General features: G+C 36.9%; 2 protein-coding genes across 3 annotated transcripts; both read right to left on the reverse strand.

Annotated features, from left to right (window-relative positions):
* Nucleotides 1–1,378: 1,378 nt before the first annotated feature.
* On the reverse strand, nucleotides 1,379–2,852 carry cldn3c (claudin 3c). Of its 2 annotated transcripts, none has more exons than XM_016573148.1 (2): nucleotides 2,736–2,852; nucleotides 1,379–2,638 (listed from the first exon to the last, which is right to left on the reverse strand). In XM_016573148.1, the coding sequence occupies exon 2, from the start codon at nucleotides 2,610–2,612 to the stop codon at nucleotides 1,968–1,970; it is 645 nt and encodes a 214-aa protein (XP_016428634.1). In that variant the 5' UTR covers nucleotides 2,613–2,638; nucleotides 2,736–2,852; the 3' UTR covers nucleotides 1,379–1,967. The 2 variants fall into 2 exon arrangements, with proteins under 2 accessions (XP_016428634.1, XP_016428633.1); XM_016573147.1 differs by having other exon boundaries at nucleotides 1,379–2,636; nucleotides 2,733–2,852.
* A 4,192-nt stretch (nucleotides 2,853–7,044) lies between these two features.
* LOC107756140 (claudin-4-like) lies at nucleotides 7,045–7,995 on the reverse strand. Its single transcript, XM_016573145.1, has one exon. The coding sequence runs from the start codon at nucleotides 7,850–7,852 to the stop codon at nucleotides 7,196–7,198; it is 657 nt and encodes a 218-aa protein (XP_016428631.1). The 5' UTR covers nucleotides 7,853–7,995; the 3' UTR covers nucleotides 7,045–7,195.
* Between the last annotated feature and the right edge of the window lie 6,110 nt (nucleotides 7,996–14,105).

A 14,105-nucleotide genomic window follows, 5' to 3' on the forward strand; every position in this document is an offset into this window, starting at 1 on the left:
TTCACTAACACCCATAGATAATGACTAAAATGTAGTTTTCTAAAATTATTGCTTCATTGAAATGTATTAATTTATACATACATACATTATTCGTTCACAAAATAAAATATATGTAGTGTATATATGTCACCATATACATAATGAGTAAAATATTTAGTCTTTACATATGTTTAAAAGTAAATCCCATTCATTTCTTAGGGCCTTTAAACTCTTCCTCATTCTCTACACCTAAAACAGCAGCAATTCATTTAAGTCTACCCAAAGGTTTACTTATTGTTGTTAAAATGGATTTCTTCAACATGCAGGCAAAAGCACACTAATGTTTGTGCTGCTGTCTGTTATATTTATAATAGTAATAATACTAAATGTATAATTACACAAATGTTCTATATATTCACACTAGATGAGCTTTGCATTGAAGGAAGCCTTACAGCAAACACACCAGGTGAGTCATTTTCCTATGTGGAGTTTCCCCTCCCTCACTGACAGGTGGAGAAGAGGGCGTCACCTTGACAAGCATCGTCTCTATGGCTACAGCATTATAGAGCACAGGCTTGTATTAATATCCCTTAGGGTTATGTGTTTGCAACTCACCATGGTTTCATGGCCTGTTGCCTGCCTTTATAACAGAACTCATTACCAAGAGTCTCCATTTCAATCTATAGTTATACATTTTATGAATTGCTAAGAAGATATTCTTTAGCAGGAATTACCAGGAATAATGTAACTTGTGCTTAAAGCAGCATGTGGAATTTCATTTTGAATTCATAGTTTAGTTTGTGTGCAACTTTCTTTATGTTTTGTTTGCTGCTCAATGTGCATCAGCTGAAAGGATCTAATCGACTCTTAAAGCATAAATTCTGTTTTTATTGCATTTATTTTGAAATGACAATGGGATTAAATACAGACATCCAGTATATGCATAAGGTAAACTAAACATTTTGTGCCTTATAAGTTTTCTTTCCAAACCCCATCCCTCTTCTCCTTGCCAGTTAATCAGACTGGTTTTGGTTGGATCTGTCTGTCACCACCTATAGCAAACAATACAGCTTGCCTAAGGTTTGTAAACCGAGTGGTCGCTCTCAGAATGTGTCACATTACTGCCCTAATTGTACAACAAAGGGCCAAACAGGTACAACCACTCCAACAGTCTATTGTGTGCTGTAACTGACCATTTGTTTTATACATAAGCTATTGAACTGTTTTACTTTTCCGCGCATTCAATTTTGATCATATAAAAGCAACACAATTGACAAATATTTAAATTGGTTATCTAGAAAACACACTCAAGAATGTCTTTTAAATCTGTAAAAATATCTATGAATAATAAAACAATTGTACAAAAAGTTGTAACTATACAGAAAGGAAACGACGTACAACCTCAAAAACTGAAACCTAAAAGGAAAAACAAAATACAGGTTCAGTTTCTGTGTCCAGTGAAATTTTCATAAGCAAATACATGTAAAGAGCTAAAGTCTTCCTCTTCCTGTCAACATACAAAAGTGACTGATAAGCCATCAGACTGACACAGCGACTGTTTTCCTAAAATAATATCTCTGTCTCTGTCACATCATATATCTTTGCCTATTTATGTCTGCTTAGAACAATTTTAAATATAGATTTTGACACCATGTTATGCCTTTGATGACCTTTGGGTATCACATGACACAAAAAGCAAGAACAGCTGAACAAAAAACAGGAAAATGTAAACAACAGAATATAAAATATTATAAATGTATATGAAATGTATAAACACAAAATCCTTGACAGGTAAGCCTATGAAACCTGCCCTTAACGCGTGCACGCACACACACACACACCAGTCTTAAACAGCCGAAAAGCAAATATTGACAGCATCGTATGACCCTTCATTGCGGAGTCCTTTCAGAAGTATCTCCACCCTTTCTGTGAGATCTTCAAATCCTTCTAATTATTCTTTGTTTGTATTTTTCTAAAATAAAACATTTTTAAACATAGTCCTTCCTGTCATATCCACCACTGACGGAGCGTGGAGCGGAGTAGCCCATTCTTGGTGGCTTGTACTTCTTCTCCCGTGGAGGACAGGTGCAGCACAGCATCGCTCCTCCAATCAGTAACAGAGCAGCGGCGGCAAACCCTATGTAGATGGATGCCCCAAGCTCTCTTTGCTGAGCGGTGGTCAGTAACGGGTTGTAGAAGTCCCGAATGGTTTGGTGTGCCACCCAAGCCGCCGGAATGAGCTCCAGGATGCCGGCAATAATGAACATCACACCAGAGACGATCATCACTTTAGCCTTGGATGCTTCATCCTCGATACAGTTGGTGCACTTGGCGCCCATGATGGAGATCAACACGCCCAGGATGGCCAAGATGATGGCGACGACCGACATGGCTCTGGAAGCCTGAAGGTCCTGAGACAGAGCCAGCATGGAGTCGTAGACCTTGCACTGCATCTGTCCAGTGCTCTGTACGACACAATTCATCCATAAACCTTCCCAGATGATTTGTGCCGTGACGATGTTTGCGCCAACGAAAGCCGAAACACGCCACATTGGAAGAACGCAAGTGACAATGCTAATGATCCAACCGATAATGCCCAGGGCAATGCCCCCAATCTCCATTCCCATCGACATGATGCCGTTTAGGGGTACTTTTTTACCTAGGAAAAGGAGATGTATTTTAGTTGTGTCGAGTTATACACAAATAAAAGCTGTACTAACAGAAGATTAAATAATGGAGGGAGGAATGTCATTTACCTAGTGCTGAGATGTCGATATAGATGTCTGCGTCCCAACTCTTCCTTTCTTTGTGTAGCCTGTGAAAGTGCTGTGAAGCCAAGCAGCCTTTATATTCCCAAAGAGACAGGTGCGAGTGGAGGAGGACCTTAACGTGATGACATAGAGGATGAGATACAGATTTGTGCACGTCACCTGCCTGCTATGGCCACTGCTGGGAGAAGAACAATATGCTGGTTTTGGCTTTCCCTTGTAATCTAATTCCTACTAACGTTGTGTGGAGTAGAGAAACAGGCTCAGCCAGGAAAAAGCACCTGGAAGAACAAATCAATAATCAAGGGGGTGGAGCAGAGGGCTAATATTTCACCTGAATCACACTGGAGATGTTAGTGATGTTGTATATGAGGGATCTCCAACTTTCTAAAGATTCAAGACAGTGTTGATGAACGGATTTTATTGACTGACTTCAAAAGTGTGTTTTTGGTTTTTGTGAGTATGAGTTGGTGTTGGGTTTTTACAGATGTACAGAAAAATCATTATTGTTGACTCTGTTTCCTCTTCTTGGTCTACAGCATCATAAAACAGGATAAACAGGCTTTAGTGATGTAACTAATGGGTTATTTTAGTGTCTGAATGATATCGTAAAAGCTAGGCTATTTGCATGCTATGGAAACAAACCCAAAACATTATCAGAATATGCCATTTTAAAGGAGTGCTGAGATTTCTGAGAGGAAATTTTATTCATTAGCTTGTACTACTGTCACAAACATTGGAAATATGTCTTCCCAACAGTGTTGGGGAAAGTTACTTTTAAAAGTAATGCATTACAATATTGCATCACTACCTAAAAACTGCATTACTTAGTTACTTGTAATGGAAAGTAATGCATTATGTTACTTTCACGTTACTTTTTCTAATCTGAGCTGGGCTGGGCTTGCTTGTTTGTTTTTAATATAAAAATTTATATTTTTGGCAAATGTAAAAGCCCTTTCACAACAAAAGTGAAATTAATAAGCCTCAGCCATTCTGGATTGCATGAAGCATAGAATGCAGGAGAAGAAAATTCAACATTCTTCAGCAAAAAAAATAAAAAATAAATGTTGTGTTTATCTTAAGTCATTTTTGCTTATTAATATGTTTGAATTGCATCACTGAAGGTCAGCAGCAAAGATATTGGTTAATAAAATGGGATTAAATACATAATACATTTAATTATAGCAGGTTTGCATTTCACTGTTTTTATTCATTTTGAGGAATACTGAATCAGTTTTTGTGCATGTGAGATGAGTAAATGCATGTTCACATTTAGTCTAGAACAGGGGTGTCAAGGAGGTCCACAGCCCTGCAGAGTTTAGCTCCAACCATAATTAAACACACCAGATCCAGCTAATCACGTCCTTCAGGCTTATTTGAAAACTACATGGTTTGTGTGGTGGAGCAGGGTTGGAACTAAACCCTGCATGGGCATTTTTGAATGTTGAAGGTCAAACTCGGCCTTCCAGGAACTGAGTTTGACACCCCTGGTCTAGAACTACAGCAACCATCATGTTTACACATTGCACACAACGCCTTTGCACTTACTCCTGATTTCTCTCAACATGGGGACAGGAGAGCTGTCAATCAATAAATGGGAAAACAAAAGTAACTTGCGTAACTTATTTGAAAAAGTAACTCAGATATTTTTATTGTAAATTAAAAAGTAATGTAGTTACTTGAAAAAAGTAATCTGATTACATAACTCACGTTACTTGTTATGCGTTGACCCCAACACTGCTTTCCAAAACAATACAAGTGGACATAAAACTTAAGAAAACAAAAGATGTGAAAAACTGACGTGACGTCAGACATTACAACCAAATGAACGAGCAGCACATACAAACAAATTTTATTTCATGATATCTAAATTAATATATATATAGCCTACATACACACACATACATAGTTATTTTTTTTTAAATAAAAATAAAGCAAATTACAAACCGTAAGAAAAATACAATAGATACATATTAAATAAACTTGTTTTTCTAATACAGTAGGTTTAATATGTATACGTTATTTAACATCTTTTGTTGTTTGATTAACATTAAAGAGACAGACAGGTAGCTATTTAGGCTGCTGTCCCTTTAAGACCGAATGAATACTGACACATATCCGGTTTCACCCAACTGTTTACGTTCACTTAAGCCATAACCGACTGTATTTATGTGAGATACTCCACATGATTGACATTTTGACAGCTGTAGTATGTGTATTTAACAATTAAGGTGCAGGCAGAATTGATCGCAGAACTGGGATCGCGCGGCCGAGAGAGCGCTTCTGTGTGTCATTCAGCGTGATTCCGCCTATCTATCCCGCCTTCACTTACTGCAAGTAAATCGATAACTAATTGTGATTGGATGGTAATTTGGTTCTACGACAAGCTTACTTACCTTTGACTAGGCTGTTCTCACGTGACAGAACACTTACTCGCTCTGATCACCCAGTTGTAAAGAAATTTTGAAATACGGGACAAAACATGATTTTTTCAAAAATAAGTCAGAACACTAAAAAAAGAGCTGAAATACGGGACTTTCCCGGGAAAAACGGGACGTCTGGTCACCCTAATACAGCCTCACTTTTGCATCAGACATGGCGTCTGCGTTGATTAATCTTTTTAAAACGTCGATTAAACCTTTTTACACTACTAATTACGAAATGAGCAGGTGAAATGCTGGAGTGTTGTGTTAAAAATGTAAAAGATTGGATGACCAATAATTTTCTCCTATTAAATTCGGATAAGACAGAGATATTACTTATTGGACCAAAAGACAGTACACAGAATCTCTTGGATTACAATTTGCAACTAGATGGATGTACTGTTACTTCCTCTACAGACAGTGAGAATAAAAGTTACGCCTTCTTTCTTTGCGTGAAAGAAATATTTCTTTGCATTATACAAATAAACTTGAATTGAATTAAACTTGAATTAAGTATTATCATTTAGGCCTACCGGTCCAAGTGTCAAGCAGTAATGCAATAACACTGCGAAGTCTATTAATTTAATTCATTCGTTCATTAGTTAGTTTATTCATTTAGCGAAAATTATATAGCTATACGTGATTATGTTGAGTTGGATTTCTCTGATTATTATAGATTTGTATAATAAACTGACATTTTTCGTTACCTCATTTAAACGATAGCCTATTTACTCACCTTAACAAATCTGTTTATTATACTCTTTCAAACGATTTAATTAGGTGTACAGTACTAGAGTTTCTCCTCAGTTAACGCATTTGCCGTCGCTGTACGTCACTTCGTTTCTGCGACGAACAAAGCTCATGAATATGTAATGAGGTAAGCACTCTTTGGTTTTTAAGTGTTTGCTAAAACATTATAGCACCCCACTGTTTTACACTGTCACCATGATAACCATCTTGCAACATGTGAAACGTTGCTGAACCCAGGGGTAAAAGTGGCCTTTACCCAATGTTTAAAAAGATAACTCTTGGTTAAACGCAGTGTGGAAAGCCCTCAAACTCAACAAATTATCAAAGAGCTGAAATAAACACATTGGAGATTCTTTAATTTATTGGTGTTAATTGTTTTTGATAATCAAGAATTAAATTATAAATCAATTATACTTATTCAAATACATGTTCGAATTATTTAGTGATAAACAACAAACACACAAACATGAACATGATCAATAAACTAACGAAACTCTGGGAGGTGCCTGCACACAGTCTCATAGTTTCTCTGTTGTGTTGTCCAGTGGAACTTGAACTTAGAGGCTAAATCCAGTCTGGTGTTTGTGTCTCTCTACTGAGAGAAACAAAACGAATGTTTTCCCTTTGGTCAGATTTGCATACATACATCCACTGGCACTTTATTTTGTAACACACACAGATAGGCTGTAGAAAAAAGATCTGGCTGTTAGTCATCGCTAAAGTCCAAAACTACTGTGTAGATATTTTGCATATCTAGACAGTTCTCTGTCCGATTTTAACAGTGTTTCAGAGAATGAGAATGCCACTGAAATAGCCTAAACCATAAACACAACTAAACATTAACAGAGTTGATTGCAGTTCAAGCTAAGTATAAACATATTAGTACAAGATTTTCCATTTTGTTTTAAGTTGTTATTACTCTTTTAGGCTAAATGAAAGTATAAAAAAATATTCATTCTCAAACAGCTAAAGCTCAAACTGCAAATGAAAGCACAAAAGCCACGGACATTTTCCCATTATAAATCAATTTACAAATTTGATTTAAAACATACAGTCCAAACAATGTACCACACAAGATAATTTATGCAAGTGGTGCTAAAATATATCTAAAAAAAAAAGTGTGGAGTGACAATGGACACTGATTGGACAAAACAACAGCATGTAGAAATATTCACATGGAGAAAAAGTAAACAAAATTTTGAGTTACCTCCAACTCAACTTACAATTATCTTTCAATGAAAGACAGACAGTAAAAATCAAAGTCTTCTGAGGTCCTCAGACATAGTCTCTCTTGTTGTAGGTACTTGGAGCCATTGAGTGGTGGGCTGAGTAGGCAATACGACTTTGCGGCGGGTACCTCGTCTCATCCTTAGGTGGGCAACTGCAGCACAGGATGGAGCCTCCGACCAGCAACAGCGCCGCGGCGGCCCAGCCGAGGTACAGAGATGCCCCTATTTCCATCTTCTGAGCTTCTGGAATAAGTGGACTGTAGAACTCCAAAATAACGGTGTGTGCCGACCAGGACACGGGAATAAGCTGCATGACCGCGGCCGTTATGAAAGCGGCACCAGAGCTGATCATCACACGGGCTTTGGCTCCTTCATCCTCAATGCAGTTGGTGCACTTGGCCCCCACTATAGAGACAAAGAGCGCAAGGACACCCACGATGATGGACACCACCACCAGAGCACGGGCCGCCTGTAGGTCTGCGGGAAGAGCCAACATGGAGTCGTAGACTTTACACTGCATCTGTCCAGTACTCTGAACCACACAGCTCATCCAGATTCCCTCCCAGTACACCTGCGCCGTGACGATGTTGGTACCGATGAACGCGGTGACCCTCCACATGGGCAAAGCACAGGACACAATGCTGAGAAGCCAGCCAAGAACCGAGAGCGTGACTCCCACTAACTCCAGACCGAAAGCCGCCATGTCTCTGCACTTTCTCCTTTCAAACTCCCTCAAAATCTCTTTTGTGCTCTCTCTTGTGTACACTGAGGCTCACTGTCCTTCAGACTATTACATCAGGAATCTCCAAAATCACCAAAGGACCATTCAAGCATGGAGGTGGGTGTTGACACACTGAATCTCCTCTTCAAGGACGACTGGAATGTTCTGTCCTGGTAGAAACTTCCCCTGTTCTGAGAAAAAGGGCTGACCTACCTGGATTCTGACATTAGGTGATAAGGCACAATCTTGGTATTGGTTAGCGTCCTCAGAAAAAATGGGAGCTGCTTTCTGTGTAGCACTTAGACAATGTAGCTTCCGGTAAAAGTTTGTTTAAACCAAAGGTTGGGACTATTTGTCGATGTTAATAGATAACCTAATGTAGACCTGTAAAAAATGCTCTTTAATGGACAATCATTGACAACACCAATGCAAACACCTTAGTGTAGGCCATAATGCATGCATGCTTAAGTCTTAAAGGAATAGTTCACCTAAAAAAATCTGCTTGTCAAACTATATGACTTGGGTGATACACAGCTAGTTTTTTTTTTTAAGCCATACAGTAAATCCAAGTGAGGAAAATACAAAAATTATGTTATTTATTTACTTTATTCATTTTAAATCCTATCATTTTTTTGGGGGGGGTGGAATTAAATACATACACATATTGAAACATTAAAATGTATCACAGTTTCCATGTCTCACAGTTATCAAAACATGTAGTCATAACATTTTAAATGTTTCTTTAAAACACACAAGGGATGTGGAAATTGTCTGGAAAAACATTGCTGTTATTGTTTATAAACTTCCTCAATGAAATACTGTACAATAGAGATTTACAATGTCTCACGAAGTCTTCCTTCTTCAGTAGTTAGCAGTAGGCCATTACTTGAACACATATACTACTGAATTCAAAGTCCTGGTAGCAATATAGGCCAACTTCGATTGCAGGTCATAAAATCTAGTCGTATGTAGAATATTTTTAGATGCCCATTTCCTGGTTGTATAAGGTTTAAATTTAGTGACGCAATCCAAAAACAAGTGTACACAGAAGTGAAAGTAAGAAACTGATAGGCAATGTGTAAATGAGGAGGTTAAACAGTTTTAGTTTAAAAAATGCAAAACATGCTGCGAAAGACAGCAGATAGAGTGAAACTGTGGTAACCTATCATATTATGTCAATATGTCTCTTACAGTTCAAGCTTTGTTCACTTTGGAGAAAAAGACACAATTCTTCAGACGTGAGTAGGAATGTTACTGTTTACAAAAGTATTACTAAGTTGTTATTATACCAAAACGCTAAAACATTACTCATGCTTTTATCATGACATTAATATTAAATACTTATCAATACCAAAACCACACAAATGTTAAAGCTCTAAATGTGTGGCTTTCACAAAACTATCATGGGTGTGAAGATGAATTAAGCTGACCAAAATGTCTTTAAAGTGCAGTTTTCCCCTATGAAATTATAAACTTTTTTTTTCAGTTGACTCAGTTGCTAATGGCTCATTTATTCTACAGTATGTTGTAGTTTTATCTTGTTTTGTTTATATTTGATATCTTTTGGCCTCTGATGTAGGATTTGTGTATTTGCTAAACAACGTTAACTAATTAATGCTTTCCTGATAAGACAACTTAAAACATAAATAAGAGAGAGGGTCGTCTGTTTAACAATATGACATTTTACAGTGTAAACAATTGCAGTGAAATTAACGCATTTGGGAAATTTCAATTGTAAATACATACATTGACATGTTTAAACCAGAATCTGAGTCAGTAAACATTTGATTAATCCACCAAGTTGATAAATAACCTATTTGACATGAGGAACTTGATAAACATTTAACTGGACATTCAATAAAAACTGTGGTTCTCAAAGATGAAGCCGGGCACAACCAGAGAGCCTGAAGATGGGGATATTGAAAAGCTTTGTAGTACAAATCCTAAACCCATATAACTTTTTATGTGAAGTGAAAAATAAAAGAGAAGAAAAAATTATTGCCATGTTTACAAGACAGCCCAAAGCCGGTCTGTGTTTGATAGGTTAACGTGACATAATTTGCAGTGTGTTGTCCTACATCCTTCTCAGAGAACAGCGATAATATTTAAATGAGTTTCTATGAGGCACCTTAATGGCTATGACTAATGAGTTTCAGTGGAAAGATACTGTTCTTTTAAAGGGGCGGAGTTGTGGGAGTGGCCAGTGGTTCCTTCACTTGTAGTAGGCTATTTACAATTATATCCTGAGTAGATTTAAAGGGGTCATATGATGTTGCTAAAAAGAACATTATTTAGTGTATTTAGTGTAATGAAATGTGTTTATGCGGTTTAAGGTTAAAAAAACACATTATTTTCCACATACTGTACATTATTGTTTCTCCTCTATGCCCCGCCTTTCTGAAACACATCGATTTTTACAAAGCTCATCGTTCTGAAAAGCGAGGTGTGCTCTGATTGGCCAGCTATCTAGTGCATTGTGATTGGCCGAATACCTCAAGCGTGTGATGGAAATGTTATGCCCCTTACCATATTGTGATGCCATGTCCCGGAGCGACGAGACAAAAACATTAAAACCCATTATAAACGAGGCATTTGTTGCATCCAGTGGTGACATACTCACGGATTATAATGACTGATACTGTCTTTTTATGCATTGCGTTGCATCGCGCCGCGTAAACATAAAACCATGTCAATTGAAGTGTTCTGGAACAGTGTTGTAAATACAACTTAATCACTGATTTCTAGTCGTGTCCTCTTTTGGAAGACCAAACAAAGTATTTTCACTTTCGCAAGGAAACACACAGAGTCTTCACAACATGGTGGGCCGCCATGCAACAATAAATTTATGCCTTCTTTCTTTGCGTGAACATTTGGGCGGCGTTATGCAAATCTTCCCACATCTTGATGTAGACATGTGGGGGCGTGTTAGAACGAGCCGTTTTAGGAGGGCGTGGACGAGTCTTAACTTTTATAAAAAATATCTCTTTGGGTTTGAGACTTTAGTCTTTGCAACTTTAGGTATCTTATCTATGCACGAACAGCTTGTAACACTCCAAAGAGAAAGGAAAACTTGAAATTGCATCATATGACCCCTTTAAGGGTTTTTTAATTAGGCTATTTATTTATTTATTTTTTAAACAGGTAGAATCGCCTTTCTACATCCATGACCCAGCAAGCATAAAAGGTGTTTATTTTATTTAAACATTTTTTTACAACATTTAACTGTTTTGCATTTTGGGTGCAGTACAGGGGCGTAGCGTCTGCAGGGTATGCAGGTGCATATGGTACCGGGCAGATTGGGGGAGCCGAGGGGGAACTTTTAATTGAAACAAGGGAACGAATATAGAGCCCTGCACGGGCCGGCCCTTGTCCGACAGCTTATCAGAATTCTCTGCCCGAGTCCGACCTGAGCCAGTGTGTCTTCTCTCTCTCTCTCTCTCTCTCTCTCTCTCTTCCCCTTTACACAGCAGCCATAACAATTGTTCAGTTTTGGTTTTTAATGGCAAAGTGGTTATATTTCGTTTCGTTTCTTTATTAAGTTAGTTTAGAAACATGACTGGAACATTTTGATTCATCGCCTTGGAATTATAAGGTTCTATCTGACATTTTTGTCAAAATGGAGTCATTCACATATTCTTATTCTGTGACAACTTATTTACATTATGTGATGTATATTTTGAAAGCTGTGCACATTTGGGCCTTTTTTTTAGAAAACAGAAAGGGTTCTATCTACAGAAGTCTATGGAACTCAAAATCTTTGAAGCTCAATATCTCAGAACTGCAGAAATGCAGTTGCAGATAGAACCTTATAATTCCAAGGTGGCGGTTTGTTAAATTCAAGTTTTTGTTTTTTAAAATACCAAGCGGCCAGCGCCAGACAGTGAGTGAGTTGAGCATATGTTTGATGTGTTTAGCCTTCTCAAATAAACACAATTTGAGACATAAAAAACTTCATGCATTTCACAATATAAATTTAAATATTTATTAGATAAATGTGTGATAAATATCCAATCCTTTGTGCTAAGAGTGGAAGCTGAAGCGCGCTTTGCAGGACATGGAGGCACCAGCGGGATCACTTGAATTTTTTTCTTAATAAGAGTGGAAACTTAAAATACGCCATCATTTTTCCTCATAAAGGTAAGAGTATACATCATTCGGAGCTGCAAAGTGTCTACTTTTATTTGTGTGCACTCACAATATCAACAAAACCTTGTGCTTTTGTAAAATAAAGAAGAAACGCTTCACAAAAACTGAACCGAAACTAAGCAAATACTTGCCTCACTGACATGATAAATATATTTATAGAATGCTATAAATTACTACTTTAAAACGAAATACCGTATTGACCCGAATATAAGACGATGTTTTTTTCTTGGAAATACATCTGAAAAAACGCGTTGTAGGCTTATTGATGTTGTTGGAACTCTAATTGATCGATTTCATGAGATATTCGTTTGTATTAAATTGTTCTGATTTTTTTTTCAATATGCATTCAAATATTTATTTATGCTTATTTTGTGCTGCAAATATTAAAGAGGAAAATATCAGTGATTCACATGCCGCTTGAACTGAAGCAAATATAGTTATCTCACTAAAAATAAAAGAGAATAAAACACATTTATTGTTTGTATTTGATCTTAAAATTGACAGAAGGCTGAGACTTTGTGTTATAATAAAAGTAACAAAGCACAAAGCTTATTGCGATTATTGGGCGGCTTGCCTGCTACAATGAATGGACTTGAAAACGTTAATATTTCCAAGCATTTATACCGTAATTAAAACAGCTATCTATCTATCTATCTAGTCTGTCTGTCTGTCTGTCTATCTAGTCTGTCTGTCTGTCTGTCTGTCTGTCTGTCTATCTATCTATCTAGTCTGTCTGTCTGTCTGTCTGTCTGTCTGTCTATCTATCTATCCATCCATCCATCCATCTATCCATCTATCCATCTATCCATCCATCCATCCATCCATCTATCTATCTATCATCTAATTACATTTTATCATTTAAACAGTGAACATAAAGAGACAACTGGCGCAAAAGGCATAAATTTCCCTTTCAAAATAAATAAATACATTTAAAAAATAAAAAATAAACAAATAAACCCCGCGCGCAAAGGGGGTCTAAAGGACACTTTCACCTCATGACAAATTATATAGGCTACTTATCAAAAGTTTGAAGATTGTTTTCCCATTTCCCGTTTCTCCTCCTTGTTTTCGGTTTCGGAGCTAGTTGTTACACAAGATGGTACAGAACCGACCATCATCGCGAGATTTGTAGTGACGTATGTGATAGAACTTGAATAAATAAAGCAATAATAAAATAATAAACGACAAAACACGTCTTTAATGCTATTACACATGTAGCCACTAGTTGGCATACAATTACCATACAAAACAACTGTCAATCGCATGTAATAGGCCTACACTGTAATCATGAAAATGAATCTTTTTGTTGACTTAAGTAATATGTCACACTATTAAGCTGTATTAAGTCATACTGTTTGTATTTGTATAGGCCTATGTAAAAAGGTAGGTTAACTTTCTGAATTGCGTTCTGTGCTTGCAAACTTAACAGTATCACAAGTGACATTAAAATTTTTTTTTTTTGTAAATGCAGCATCTACTAAATTCCTTAAATGTTCATTTTGTGTTGCTTATATCTGTCATATTCATGTTGCTCATATAATTAACACCCATCACTAAGTTGTAAAGCTGAAATGGTTCAACATTATATGAGAAGTCTCAAAAAGGTTATGTTTATCTACTGAGTTCAAGGCTTACAGCTTTCTCAGAACCAATCCCATGTGAAACAACCCCTTGTCAACAAGAAAGGGTGTCTCTGTTTGACTCTGATATCATGTTTATTTTTCTGAATGTGATATTCTGCTGAAGATTTAAACACACAAGGAAAACACAAACACACCCTTTGCCAAGCTGGGACATTACATTTGCCTTATTATTCTTCAGTTAAGATAATTATAGAATAAGAATTATATGTGCCACAAAATATAGCTATGATAGTATATTTTATGCATAATGTAATATAGTTCCTCCCATTCAGATATATTTGTTATTCATAGCATAAGCAATGTGTTCTCATTGAGGAACAATATCAACTCATTCCCATCTCTTTGTAAATGAGGCTTCATGTTGTGGATTACAATGAAGCTTGTTTCTCATTTTTTTCTCCTTGCTTTATTAAAGCAGCATGTAGCCTATATGTACACATATAGGA

This window comes from Sinocyclocheilus rhinocerous, unplaced genomic scaffold (genome assembly GCF_001515625.1).
Source record: "Sinocyclocheilus rhinocerous isolate Xijiao unplaced genomic scaffold, SAMN03320098_v1.1 scaffold682, whole genome shotgun sequence".
NCBI classification, from domain to species: domain Eukaryota; kingdom Metazoa; phylum Chordata; class Actinopteri; order Cypriniformes; family Cyprinidae; genus Sinocyclocheilus; species Sinocyclocheilus rhinocerous.

Bases quoted from the DNA above. Each gene is read 5' to 3' on its own strand.
- cldn3c (XM_016573148.1), bottom strand. From the start codon at position 2,612: ATGTCGATGGGAATGGAGATTGGGGGCATTGCCCTGGGCATTATCGGT.
- LOC107756140 (XM_016573145.1), bottom strand. From the start codon at position 7,852: ATGGCGGCTTTCGGTCTGGAGTTAGTGGGAGTCACGCTCTCGGTTCTT.